Genomic DNA, 14,143 nt, shown 5'->3' with positions numbered 1-14,143 from the left:
ATATATATAGCTGTGGTTTCAGTCCTACTGCGTGGCATGTTGGGCAGATGCCTTCTACTATAGCCCTAGACCGACCATAACCTTGTGAGTGGATTTGGTAGACAGAAACTAGAAGAAGCCTGTCGTGTGTGTGTGGTTTGGAAGCAAAAACATTCTACTATGAATACAAGTCAAAGTAAATATTGGATTGAAAAATACTCTCCACGGACAGCCTTCAATTTTTCTCTTTTTATTAATGATAACAATGACACGAGTTATGATATGACTAGTTGTTTGGGAAGTTTTTTATTTATATAAGTTACAAATTGGAGGTAAAATTTGAGGGGAGGGGACCAGGGGGTCAGTGGAGTGGTAGTCATGGCGGGTGGAGGGAATCAGATCAATTGTTTGTAGGGTGGTGGCGGGGACAGTAACACATCTGTGGTGTGTGATTTTTTTTGAGTTTGTTGTGGTGGACTGGAACACATCTGTGGAGTAGGTTACGTTTAGGGGTGAAAATGTTCATATACTGAGTAACACAGCAAAAATTTGTGGAAGAGGAGGAGTCGTTTTCTGGTGTAAAAAGGGACACACAGGGGCCGTGCTTTTCGCATACAGACAGGTATGTAACTTCTGATTTCCGATTGAAAACGAAACAACCAGACAGTGATTTAACAAACAATACATACAGACAGACAATTGAAAAATACAGGACGACGTGTCCGTCAGAGGAATAATAAGAATGTCACTTGAGAAGCTTCAGTTCCTTGTATAAAGGGAGACGACAATCAGGGAGTTTTTCAAACAGCAGTCGAGATGGTTGAAGCTACAGGAAGGACATGTCCATCTGGTGGACGATGCTGTAACTAATGGAATAACTGAAAAAAAATTAGAGGACGGTGTGTGTGTGTATAAAGTGGGTGACATTTATGCTGAGCGTCTGTCTGTATATACACCCTGTCAACATCTGCAAACCCAATCAACACTACATATATATATATACACACTCAACATCTCTACTTCTGATGTCCAGCCAACATGTAGACACACTCACTCAACATCTATACATTGTGTCTATCTATTCAGACATCTACACACACACACAAGATCCACAGTAAGTCTATATATACACCACATCAACACCCTGTCTATATATCTAGTCAACATCTACAGTCTGTATGTGTATATATATATATATATATATATATATATATATATACATCCAGCTGACAGAGACTGCTGTCTTTTTATTTTCTTTTTACAAGTTTCAGACAGAGGACAGAAGCCATGCTTGGAGTACTGCCTTCAAAAGGTCCTCCCTGTCATATATAATTCACTCAGCTACTGCTTTTATCAATTTCTACTTGTCAAACAGCGAAGTTAAATCAGACCACAATGGTTTTCTATCAAACACACACAGCCAGCCCCATTCCACCCATCTGCAGTACGCTTTGAAACAGTTGTGGATGCATTTAAACAGTTAGAAACATAAATGTACAGTTTGAAACAGTTAATGTATGTAGTTAAAATAGTTTATGGTGAAGAAGGGGGGGGGGGGAAAGAAACCATAACTTTGTTTCAAACAAGAGAGAACAGGGGAAAAAAAAAACAAAAAAAAAACAACTGAACAAGGGAAACAACAAAACCAATTAGTGTTAATTGTTGGTAATTATCTTTAAAAGGAAGAACAAGGGGCAGAGAGAGACAGAAAAATGCAGCAAGAGAAAGAGACAAAAATAGGGAGAGACAGAGACAGACAAAGATGTAGGGTGGGAGACAGATTGACAAAGATGGAGAGGGAGACACACACGCACAAAGATGCAGAGAGAGAGAGAGAGAGAGTGAGAAAGAGAGAGAGAGAGAGAAAGAAAGAGAGAGAGATAGAGTGTGTAAGTACATAGTGATGGAGCACAGGTGGAGTACGGATTAGCATTAATTGGTTTGTTGAAATCACACACACACACACACGACCTCTTCCCTTCCACAACACATGCCCACACACACACACAAACAAAAAAAAAAAAGATATATAACCCAACAACGAAACAATACAACAACAACATAAAAAAAAAAGAATTACCCAATATAATACAACCCCATAAAACACCACCACATAATCGGAACAATTAAAACAACTCGGGGGAGAGTTGAGTCAGGATGTGCCCGGCCCCCACAGTATTTTCACCAAGTTTTTAGCTTCATATTTCAAGTCAATTTCGCCTTTTCAGTTTTACTTTAATTTTGCCCACAGCTAAGAACTTTTCCATCACTAAAAGACGCCATAGTCTCTTTATCTTTTTACCATTATTAACGAGGGGCAAAACGCTTAGTGGCATTTTTCATCCATCTTTAACGTTTCTGAGTCCAAATGACGACCACCAAGAGGGAGGGGGGAGTCAGCTCTGCCTTTCAGACGATGAAATAATTGCTGGCACTGTGCCAAAGTTTGAAACCATTATTATTGTCATCATTGTTTCTTTTTTGTGTATTAAAAGAGAAAAAAAAACCCCCCACACATTTCAGTCTTTAGACTTGTTGGTTTCATCCTGTACCAGTTGTTGATGTTACCATGGTGATTCTTGTTATGAAACATTGTTCTTATTGTCACCTTTTTTTTTGTTTTTGTTAATTTTGTTTTTGGAGGTGTGTGTGTGTGTGTGTGTGTGTGGTGAATTTGGGGGTAGAAAGGACGGGGGTTTGGTGGGGGGAAAATAAACACAAACAAACAAAAACAATTAGTTGGGGGGTACATGGGAGGTACACTCAATGTGAGGAGATTGAAAAGCAGGGCAGCAGCAGAGATGGAATGGAAGGGATGAGAGGGTAGGTAGATTGCAACCTATTATTACATGGACAGTCTGTCTGATGTGGTGGCCACCAGTCAACAGTTTTATATATATGTTTATATACATAGATATACTTATATATATATATATATATGTATATATATATATATATATATATATATATATATACATATATATATATATATATATATAATGGCCACTAAACAGTGTGTAGGTCCTTTGTACCCAAGATAGTTTACACAGAGAAAGTAGAATAGAGTGGGGGGTAAAAGAGAATTCTGGAAGGGGTGAAAATAGAGAAAGACAAAGAATATAGAGACAGAGAGAGAAATTCTTTTCTCTTTGAATTTGTTCATGTTGGAGTTGCCCATTATTATAATTATTATTATTTATTATTATTATTATTATTATTATTATTAATATTACTGTTTGTGTTTCTCTTTTACGCAGCAATCACAACTTGACCCCCCAGAGGTCACGGACACGAGCACCGACCTCGACGACCCTTTACGAGACGGGTCGGCCGTTCTCGGCGGGCGTGCTCGACCGCGACCCCGCCGCAGAGTGTTGCGGAGAGTGTGCACTGGCGGAGACGACGGAGTGCGTCGGACTGGGGGAAGGGGGCGGCTGGGCGGTGAGGAGGGTCGTCGAGGCGACGTCCGAGCTGGTCGACAGCGACAGGGGCTGCTGCACGCCCGGCCCCGCCGGACATCTCTGTAGGTTCTGTGACTGTTGTTGTTGCTGCTGCTGCTGCTGGTGTTGTTGTTGTTGTTGTTGTTGTTGTTGTTGTTGTTGTTGTTGTTGTGATGAGGCTGTGGAAGAGCAGCTAGACAGCGGCGACGACGACGTGGAGGTGCGGAGGAGGAGGAGGTTGGTGGTGGTGGTGGTGGAGGTGGAAGAAGACGATGAGAGCTGCGGCGCCGTGATCTGTGGTTTGCTTTCGCGACCATCACCGCTGCCCGTCGTCATCGGGCTCTTCCCGCAGACGTGATGGTGGTTCTCCCAGTCCTTGTGCTGGCAGAACGAACCGCAGTATCGTGCAATGTTGCACCCGCTGCATGTCTCACTCGCTTTGCGTCCGCAGTTCCAACAACTCTGCAAAGAATCGAGAAAAAAAAAAAAAAAAAAAAAAAGAAATATTAGAATTTCAATGAAGCACAATTAATTAATTAATTAATTGGAATTTGGTAAAAAGAAAAAAAAAAAAAAAAAAGCAGATATAACGGCTGTGTGGTAAGAAAGAAGTTTGCTTCCCAACCACATAGTTCCAGGTTCAATCCCACTGTATGGCACCTTGGGTAAGTGTCTTCTACTATAGCCTCTTAGGCTGACCAAAGTCTTGTGAGTGGAATTGACAGACAGAAACCGAAAGAAACATATATATCTGCCTCATCTTCGAAACGCCTTTCAATATGTTTTGAGTTGATGGATGTGTATAACTCACAGCTGGTCATTTTTCAAAACATATTGAAGGGATAGCCAACACACATGCAGGTGGACATAGAACCCTCTTTTTAGCCACTCCCTTGGCAGGAACACCCAACCACTCCGAGAGTGTAGTGAGTGCTTTTACGTGTCACCCGCACGAAGGCCAGTCAGGCGGAACTGGCAACGGCCACACTCAAAATGGTGTATTTTACGTGCCACCTGCACAGGAGCCAGTCCAGGGACACTGGCAATGATCTCGCTCGAAAATCCTACGAAGGCCAGTCAGGCAGTACTGGCAACGGCCATATATATATATATATGTGTGTATATATTTCAACTGCTAGAAGGCAAATACACTGCACTCACCATGGAGAAAATATCTCTCTTAGCTAGACACGTGTTTCCAAGCACAGCAAAGTGCCACATCTGGTCCCTTGTCATTTCTTCAGTGAGGCCCCAGAGTCCGAAGATCCTTTATCACCTATTCATCCCACGTCTTCCTGGGTCTGCAACTTCCACAGGTCTCCTCCGCAATTAGAGCTCGGCACTTCTTCACACACAGAGATTGTTGTTGTTGTTGGCACTCCGTTGCTTACGACGTCGAGGGTTCCTGTTGATCCGATCAACGGAACAGCCTGCTCGTGAAATTAACGTGCAAGTGGCTGAGCACTCCACAGACACGTCTACCCCTAACGTAGTTCTCGGGGGATATTCAGCGTGACACAGTGTGTAACAAGGCTGACCCTTTGAATTACAGGCACAACAGAAACAGGAAGAAAGAGTGAGAGAAAGTTGTGGTGAAAGAGTACAGCAGGGTTCGCCACCATCCCCTGCCGGAGCCTCGTGGAGCTTTAGGTGTTTTCGCTCAATAAACATTCACAACGCCAGGTCTGGGAATCGAAACCTCGATCCTATGACCGCAAGTCCACTGCCCTAACCACTAGGCCATTGCATCTTCACACACACACACAGATATATATCTATCAATTAACCTATACATTTATATAGTCTCTCTCTCTCTCCACATATATATACACACACCTGCACATATATATTTTTTTAAAGTATATAATAATAATTAAGGGCACTGGAATGCCAGTGCCTATATGCTAGAAATAGATGTCAAATGTCTACAAGCAACTCTAAAATTGTTCTCTATTTACAACCCTTTAATTATATTTCTATAATTCTTTTATTTGTTTCAGGCTTGAAGCTGCAGCCATGCTGGGGCACCACCAGTGTGATCACCTTTTAATTGGCCAATTCTATGGGTTTGGCTTCTGGTGAAGGAGGGAGTTCGGTACCGCTGCCCTCTTTTGAGTTTCCTGTCTTGATATTGGTTCATCTGGGATCTTGGCTAGGAAGAGGTCAAGTTGTTTCTTGAAATCATCCACTCTCACTCCATGGAGAGCCCTCAGATGTTTTTGCAAGGAATTAAATAGCTGTGAGCCCTTGAATCCAAAGCTACTGCAATACATGGTCCTCACTATCGTCCAACCCATGCTAGCATGGAAAGCGGACGTTAAACGATGATGATGATATATATATATGTTTATATATATGTATGTATATTTATATATTTATATATATATTTATGTATATATATTCATTGGACACGAAACTCGGCTTGCGAAGACCTGTTGGGGCAAGCGAAATTGTGATGGCACCTGTGCCCGGCGTTGCCTTCCTGGCACGTGTAAACACTTTCGAGCGAGATCGTTGCCAGCGCCGCTGGACTGGCTGCTGTGCGGGTGGCACGTAAAATACACCATTTCGAGCATGGCTGTCGCCAGTACCGCCTGACTGGCCTTCGTGCCGGTGACACATGAAAGCACCCACTACACTCTCGGAGTGGTTGGCGTTAGGAAGGGCATCCAGCTGTAGAAACTCTGCCAAATCAGATTGGTGCCTGGTGTAGCCATCTGGTTTCACCAGTCCTCAGTCAAATCGTCCAACCCATGCTAGCATGGAAAGCGGACGTTAAACGACGATGATGATGATGATAGTTTTTTTATATGCTAGCCACTGATATAACCATTTTAATGATTATATCTCCCATTTATAAGGATATAGAGGCTGATAACCTTGCCTAAGGAACCCTCAAAGACCACAGAAATGGTTACATGAAAATCAACCTACCTCACTAGATTCCTCTTGGTGATTTATGGTAGATAACAGTTCGTCGTGGGCCTGTTTCCGGGCCTCGGACAATGCCCGGTCCATCTTCTGTCGTTCGCTGGCCACCAATTCATTGGCCTTTTGTTCAACGGCTGCTACAGCCTTTTGAAGCTCCAGCATGGCCTGGCGTTTCACCTCGCTGACCGCTTCTTCTGAAATGAAAAAAACGGACACAGATGAGCGAACATGTTAATTATGGGGAAAAATAGCGATGGTTGTTTACCCACGGGTCAGTCCTGATCCAGCTGTGACCATCTCGGCTTTTATTCAGACATAGTCTATCTAGGACTACATTATCTAATTTGTTCTTCCTTATTGCTCTTGTTTAGCCCTAGGTCAGTCCTCATCCAGCAGACCTATGATTGAAGATGTTCTGTGACCATCCTGTCTTTTATTCAGACACAGTGTATCTGGGACTACATTATCTAATGTGTGCTTCTTTGTTGATGTTGTTTAACCCTAGGTCAGTCCTGATCCAGCAGGCGTATGATCAAAGATGTTCCAACTGTGACCATCCTGTCTTTTATTCAGGCATAGTCTATCTAGGACTACATTATCTATGTGTCCTTCCTTGTTGTTGTTGTTTAACCCAAGGTCAGTCCTCATCCAGACTGACTTATAATCAAAGATGTCCCATTTATGACCATCCTGTCTTTTATTCAAGCGTAGTGTATCTAGGACTACATTATCTAATGTGTCCTTCCTTGTTGGTGTTGATTAACCCAAGGTCAGTCCTGATGCATACAGACCTATGATCAAAGACGTTCCAGCTGTGACCATCCTGTCTTTTATTCAAGCATAGTGTATCTAGGACTACATTATCTAATGTGTCCTTCCTTGTTGGTGTTGATTAACCCAAGGTCAGTCCTGATGCATACAAACTTATGATCGAAGACGTTCCAGCTGTGACCATCCTGTCTTTTATTCAAGCATAGTGTATCTGGGACTACATTATCTAATGTGTCCTTCCTTGTTGGTGTTGTTTAACCCAAGGTCAGTCTTGATGCAGACAGACCAATGATCAAAGACGTTCCAGCTGTGACCATCCTGTCTTTTATTCAGACATAGTGTAACGAGGGCGATATTATCTAAGATAGGGTGATTTGGCTGAGCAAATCTGGTGCTGAAGAGCAATAATGAACTGGAAAATTCTGTCTTGTTGCAGTGGGACTGATAAAGACTGATGACAGTTAAAGAATGACAAATAGCTGTGGGTGGGAAGAGAGAGTGAGAGAGAGAGACACAGAGCGAGGGAGACAGAGACAGACGGATAGAGAGCATCTCCTTACCTTCAGCATGTCTTCTCATCCACAGAGATAATTCTTCTCTATCGCGAATGCTCCGTTCTTGCAGTACTGCTAGCGCCCTCTTTGTTTTGTTTACCATACCAATTATACAGTGTAACATCTGGTGTTGCCAGTGGTGGTCACAGTTGGAGAGAGAGAGAGAGAGAGAGAGATGGAAAGAAAGGAAAAAAGAATATCAACAGGCTATCAACAACATGTCCATGTGAATCCGCAGCAAGCAATGGTTGGGAGGGAGGGGTCCTGTACACTAAAGGATGATAGCAGTGTCTTCGTGTTCGAAGATCACAAAGAAGAGTGAAATGACCTCAAGTGGCTGAATATACCTATCCCTGATGCTGCAGGGTTTTTTTTTGTTTTTTTTTTTTGTATTGCCTGCGTTTAGTAGTTCTAAAGTCAGTCCATGCGATTTGATCCCCCACTTTATACTTCGAGGTCTGACTACAACGGCTGAGACGAGACTGCAGTGGAGTTTATAAGAAAATAAGGTGTCTCGCTCAAGGACGCAACATACTGACAGGTATCGAACTCACGAGCTTCATGTCGTGAGACGAATACCCCTAGCCACTGACCCAAGCGTTGTCACATACACACATACATACATACATACATGCACAAACACATATATACAGGGTGTCCACAAAGTCTGGGTACATAAGGATTAACACACTTTAATTATTATTTCTTATATTATTATTATTATTATTATTATTATTATATTATATTATATTATTATATCTTATATTTAATTGTTTATGTTATGATTTTATTTATTCCAGGTACCTAGACTTTGTGGACACCCTGCACACACATATACACATTTGTGCAGGTTGTTCGGCTAAAGCTGAACACTCATGCCTTCATTTAGAGAGTCCATCAGTGTATGTGTGTGTGTGTGTGTGTGTGTGTATGATGGCGTTAGGAAGGGCGTTGGTTTGAGGAAAGGCACCCAACTGTAGAAACTCTGCCAGGCCAGATTGGAGCCTGGTGCAGCCGCTGGCTCTCCAGACCTCAGTCAAACCGTCCGACCCATGCCAGCATGGAAAATGGACGTTAATCGATGGTGATGATGATATATATGTGTGTGTGTGTGTGTATAGATGGATAAATATATATATGCATTCTTTTACTTGTTTCACTCATTTGACTGCAGCCATGAGTGGTTGGTGTTCGGAAGGGCATCCAGCTGTAGAAACATTGCAAGATCAGATTGGAGCCTGGTGCAGCCGCTGGCTCTCTAGTCCCCAGTCGAACCATCCAACCCGTGCGAATATGGAAAACGGACATTAAACGATGATGATGATGATGGTGACCAGATCCAGCCTCTCACACCTACCCTACAATGTCATTCTACGTTGAACAATCCACATCATAAAACTGTTGCAGGTATGGGATAATAAATACATGTGAATCAAGAAGCATTAAGGTTTGAGAGAGTAATCTCAATGCTGAAGGGTCAAGTATGATACACAGATTGCTCCTTTAAACTAATACTGTTTCTGCTGCACAAAATGTTTGCATAAGAGAGGAGTCAAAAAAAATCAACCTACCGTCTCCACATGTTTCCAGTTATCGTCCAGTCGGTCAAAAGGAGGGTCAAAGGGATCATTCCGAGAGAAACCTGGAAAGAGAGAAAGGAAGGGGTTATCAGGGGTTAGCGGAGGTCAAAGTTTATGGTAAAGTGCACATGCACACATACAAGCTCATATATACACACACAATATGTAATACACAATATACACATCTTTCACACACATACACACACCTTAACTTTTAATTGTTTCAGTCCTTTGATTGTGGCCATGCTGGGGCACCGCCTTCAATAATGTTTAGTCAAATGAATCGACACCAGTGTTTATTTGTTTTAAAGTCTGGTGCTGTTTCTGTTGGCCTCTTCTGCTGAACCACTAAGTTACGAGGATGTAAACACACCAACACAGGTTGTCAAACTGTTGTAGAGGACAAACACAGAGATACACTATATATAATATACACACACGCACAATGGGCTTCTTTCAGTTGCTGTGAACTAAATCTACCTGAAGGCTTGCGTTGGCCCATGGTGCCACACGATGGGATTGAACCCAAAGCCATGTGGTTGGGAAGCAAAATTCTTAACCACATGGTCACACCTGCAAATAGGCAATTGTTTGTCTGTTTCTCTATGTGTAGTACCGCCTGACTGGCCTTCGTGCGGGTGACACGTAAAAGCACCCACTACACTCTCTGAGTGGTTGGCGTTAGGAAGGGCATCCAGCTGTAGAAACTCTGCCAAATTAGATTGGAGCCTGGGGCAGCCATCCAGTTCACCAGTCCTCAGTCAAATCGTCCAACCCATGCTAGCATGGAAAGCGGATGTTAAACGATGATGATGATTATCATCATATATATATATATATATATATATATATATATATATATATATATATATATATACATATATATATAAATACATATATATATATATACATATATATATATACGCACACACACATACATCCATGTGGCTGTGTGGTAAGTAGCTTGCTTACCAACCACATGGTCCCGGGCTCAGTCCCACTGCGTGGCACCTTGGACAAGTGTCTTCTATTATAGTCTCAGATAGACCAAAGAGTTGTGAATGGATTTGATAGACGGAAACTGAAAGAAGCACATTGTATATATATATATGCATGCGTGTATGTGTGTGTGTGTGTGTGTGTGACCGTCCCCACATCACTGCTTGATAACCGATGTTGATGTGTTAGGGGTTCTGCAAAGTGAGGCTGACAGAATAAGTATACGGCTTGAAAAGAAGTACAAGGGTTAAAATAGATAAGTCATGGATAGGATATGTTCAATTAAAAAAGAAAAAAACTCTTCACGGCAGTGCTCCAGCATGGCTGCAGTCAAGTGACTGAAACAAGTAAAAGAATAAAAGTACACACACGCAGGAGTGGCTGTGTGGTAAGTAGCTTGCTTACGAACCACAAGGTTCCAGGTTCAGTCCCACTGCGTGCGTGGCACCTTGGGCAAGTGTCTTCTACTATAGCCTCGGGCCGACCAAAGCCTTGTGAGTGGATTTGGTAGACGGAAACTGAAAGAAGCCCGTCGTATATATATATCGTTTTGTTCGTTCATCGTTTAACGTCCGCTTTCCATGCTAGCATGGGTTGGACGATTTGACTGAGGACTGGTGAAACCAGATGGCTACACCAGGCTCCAATCTGATTTGGCAGAGTTTCTACAGCTGGATGCCCTTCCTAACGCCAACCACTCAGAGAGTGGTTATATATATATATATATATATATATATATGTATGTATGTATGTGTTTGTGTGTCTGTGTTTGTCCCCCCACCATCGCTTGACAACCGATGCTGGTGTTTACGTCTCCGTAACTTAGCGGTTCGGCAAAAAGGGAAACCGATAGAATAAGTACTAGGCTTCCAAAGAATAAGTCCTGGGGTCGATTTTCTCGACTAAAGGCGGTGCTCCAGCATGGCCGCAGTCAAGTAAATGAATAAAAGTACACACACACACATACACCCACATAAACTGAAACATTCTCAAACATAGTCAAATTGTAAAAAGGGGGAGATAACTCACTGTAACTTGGGTAATGCCTATCTCGGTCTCGCTCCCTGTCACGCTCTGCTCGTTCCCTTTCTATCCTTTCCTGTTCCAACCGTTCACGCTCCCGCAGCTCCCTCGACAGACTGATGTCTCCGAGGCGGATGGGGCCACCAGAGTTCAGGTTCACCATGCCGTTCGGACTGATGCGGTTGTTGCCCAGGGGACTCATGCTAGGGTGGCGTTTCGCCGAGTGGAGCGTATCCATGTGACTGTCGCTACCGTTCTCCTTCGTTGGTCTGGAACGAGAGGTTTTTAACGAACATTTTTTAACGAGGAATAAAAACGAAGGATAAAAAAGAATGTTGATATTCACTGCTGCTTACACAAACCAACGAGGGGGCCCCTAGGCAGTCCTATAAACCATCCAAGTTGTGAATGGAACTTAGGAGACTACCTAGAGGCTCCCTCGTCGGTTTATATAAGTAGCAGTTAAGTACAGGGGTTGGTTACATTATGAAGGCCACACAGGATACACTATGTCTGGTTAAAAGACAGGATGGTCACAGTGGGAACATCTTTGATCATAGTAGGTCTGCTGGATCAGGACTGACCTAGGGCTAAACAATAACAACAGCAAGGAAGGACACATTAGAAAATGTAGTCCAAGATACACTGTGTCTGAATAAAAGACAGGATGGTCACAGTTGGAACATCTTTGATCATAGGTCTGCGGGACCAGGTCTGACCTGGGGCTAAACAGCAACAAGAAAGGATACATTAAATAATGTAGTCCGAGATTGCATGAGAGAGTAGCTTACCTGTCAGGTGATCTTCGTTTGCCATTCTCGTTGAACTCTGAAGACAGTGAGTCGTGTGACTCAACGGGGGAGTTGGACGTATCGAAGAGGATGTGTTCGTTCTGAGCGAGGTACTGCTGCGGGGTCTGTTTAGCCATGCGAGCACAGTGGAGGAGTTCTCTTTGGAGCAGAGGTAAGTTGGCCTGGAATGGTGTACGAGAGAGAGAGAGAGATAAACATAGAGACAAATAGAGAGAGAGAGAGAGAGAGAAAGTGTTAGTGTAGGGTGCAAAAGAAAGCGAGACGGACAGAAATGAACAGAATGGATAGAGGTAGGGAGAGAGAAGGTTAGATAGATAGATGGATAGAGAGGGGAGTGGAGGGGAGAGAGAGGTTAGTGTAGACATAAGTGTGGTGTGGTGTGGAGAGAGAGGAAGAGAGAGAGAGAGAGAAACTGGTTGATAGATTGATAAATAGAGACATAGGTAGATAAAGTGATGTACATATATATATATGTATGTGTATGTGTGTGTATATATGAATGTATATGTATGTGTGTGTATATATATATATATATATATATATGTATGTGTGTGTGTGTGTGTGTGTGTGTGTGTGTGGAGGCACAATGGCCCAGTGGTTAGGGCAATGGACTCGCGGTCACAGGATCGCGGTTTCGATTCCCAGACCGGGCGTTGTGAGTGTTTATTGAGCGAAAACACCTAAAGCTCCACGAGGCTCCGGCAGGGGGTGGGGGGTGGAGACCCCTGTTGTACTCTTTCGCCCCAACTTTCTCTCGCCCTTTCTTCCTGTTTCTGTTATGCCTGTAATTCAAAGGGGTCAGCCTTGTCACACACTGTATCACGCTGAATATCCCCCGAGAACTACGAGAACTACGTTAAGGGTACACGTGTCTGTGGAGTGCTCAGCCACTTGCACGTTAATTTCACGAGCAGGCTGTTTCCGTTGATCGGATCAACTGGAACCCTCGACGTCATGAGCAACGGAGTACCAACAACATATGTATATGTATGTATGTGTATATATATATATGTGATATATAAGTGTGTATATATATGTATGCTGGACTGGCTCCTGTGCAGGTGACACATGAAAACACCATTTGAGTGTGGCCGTTGCCAGTACCGCCTGACTGCCCCTCGTGCTGGTGGCATGTAAAAGCACCCGCTACACTCTCGGAGTGGTTGGCGTTAGGAAGGGCACACCTCACAGAAATAATAACATCTTACACATGGATTGGAATATACTGGAATAAGGAGATGTGTTTTAAGAGGACATAGCTTGGCTCTTAACCCTATCTAAATAATAATAATAATAATAATAATAATAATAATTAATTCGTTTTATTGGCCACAAGGGCTAATATCAATTAAAAACATGTTAGGACAAAGACAGGACGAAGATTACAAAAGGTTTTGTCCGAAAAGGTAGGAAAGTTCGTCTAAACAGAGGAAGAAAACGGAGAAAGATATAACAAATAAATAGATAGATAAATAGATAAATAAATAGGACTCCCAATAAATATAATACACATACAGAATGGGAGATGGTTAGACAGAAAGGCCAGATAGATAGATGAACAGACGGACAAATGTAGGGAGAGACGGTTAGATGAACGCATAAAGCATTCGAAAGAAGAAAGCAACTGAGAACGTATTGGAGTTCGAAGGGAGGTAACTCTTGTTGGCCTGATCTGCTGTCAAATGAAAATGCGTGTGTGCTTGCTTTGTAAGCTTGTGCGTGGAGAACTGAGAGAGAGAGAGGGGGGGTAGTCTCTATTTACTACACATTCGTATACGTTTAGGGGTTTGGCTTGTGTGTTTGTGCTGGGGGGTGTAATGAGCCTTCCTTTCTATTATAGGCACAAGGCCAGCAATTTCGGGGAAAGTGCATAAGTTGATTACATCGACTCCCCAAGGATGGAAGGCAAAGTCGACCTCAACAGAATTTGTCACTCAGAACATAAAATGATAATCTTTCGTACTGAAGGCACAAGCCCTCGACTTGTGGGGTGGGGACTAGTCGATTACACTGACCCCCGTACGCAACTGGTACTTAATTTATCGACTCTGAAA

The 14,143-nt window shown here is 42.9% G+C and overlaps 1 protein-coding gene across 2 annotated transcripts in view; it reads right to left on the bottom strand.

Annotated features, from left to right (window-relative positions):
• Positions 1 to 254: 254 nt before the first annotated feature.
• LOC106880077 (protein CBFA2T1) overlaps positions 255 to 14,143 on the bottom strand; it is a 144,501-nt gene continuing 130,612 nt past the window's right edge. For both annotated transcript variants that reach the window (XM_089346360.1, XM_089346361.1), the window contains 6 exons: positions 12,069 to 12,250; positions 11,284 to 11,546; positions 9,247 to 9,317; positions 7,682 to 7,799; positions 6,354 to 6,544; positions 255 to 3,881 (listed from right to left, as the gene is read on the bottom strand). In XM_089346360.1, the coding sequence (XP_089202486.1) occupies positions 3,294 to 3,881; positions 6,354 to 6,544; positions 7,682 to 7,799; positions 9,247 to 9,317; positions 11,284 to 11,546; positions 12,069 to 12,250 (1,413 nt within the window). In that variant the 3' untranslated portion in view covers positions 255 to 3,293. The remainder of the gene's footprint in view (positions 3,882 to 6,353; positions 6,545 to 7,681; positions 7,800 to 9,246; positions 9,318 to 11,283; positions 11,547 to 12,068; positions 12,251 to 14,143) is intronic.

Source organism: Octopus bimaculoides, chromosome 30 (assembly GCF_046866305.1).
Source record: "Octopus bimaculoides isolate indiv1 chromosome 30, ASM4686630v1, whole genome shotgun sequence".
Lineage (NCBI taxonomy): Eukaryota > Metazoa > Mollusca > Cephalopoda > Octopoda > Octopodidae > Octopus > Octopus bimaculoides.
The sequence above is the reverse complement of the archived record's forward strand: the minus strand, read 5'-3'. Positions and strand labels throughout refer to the sequence as shown.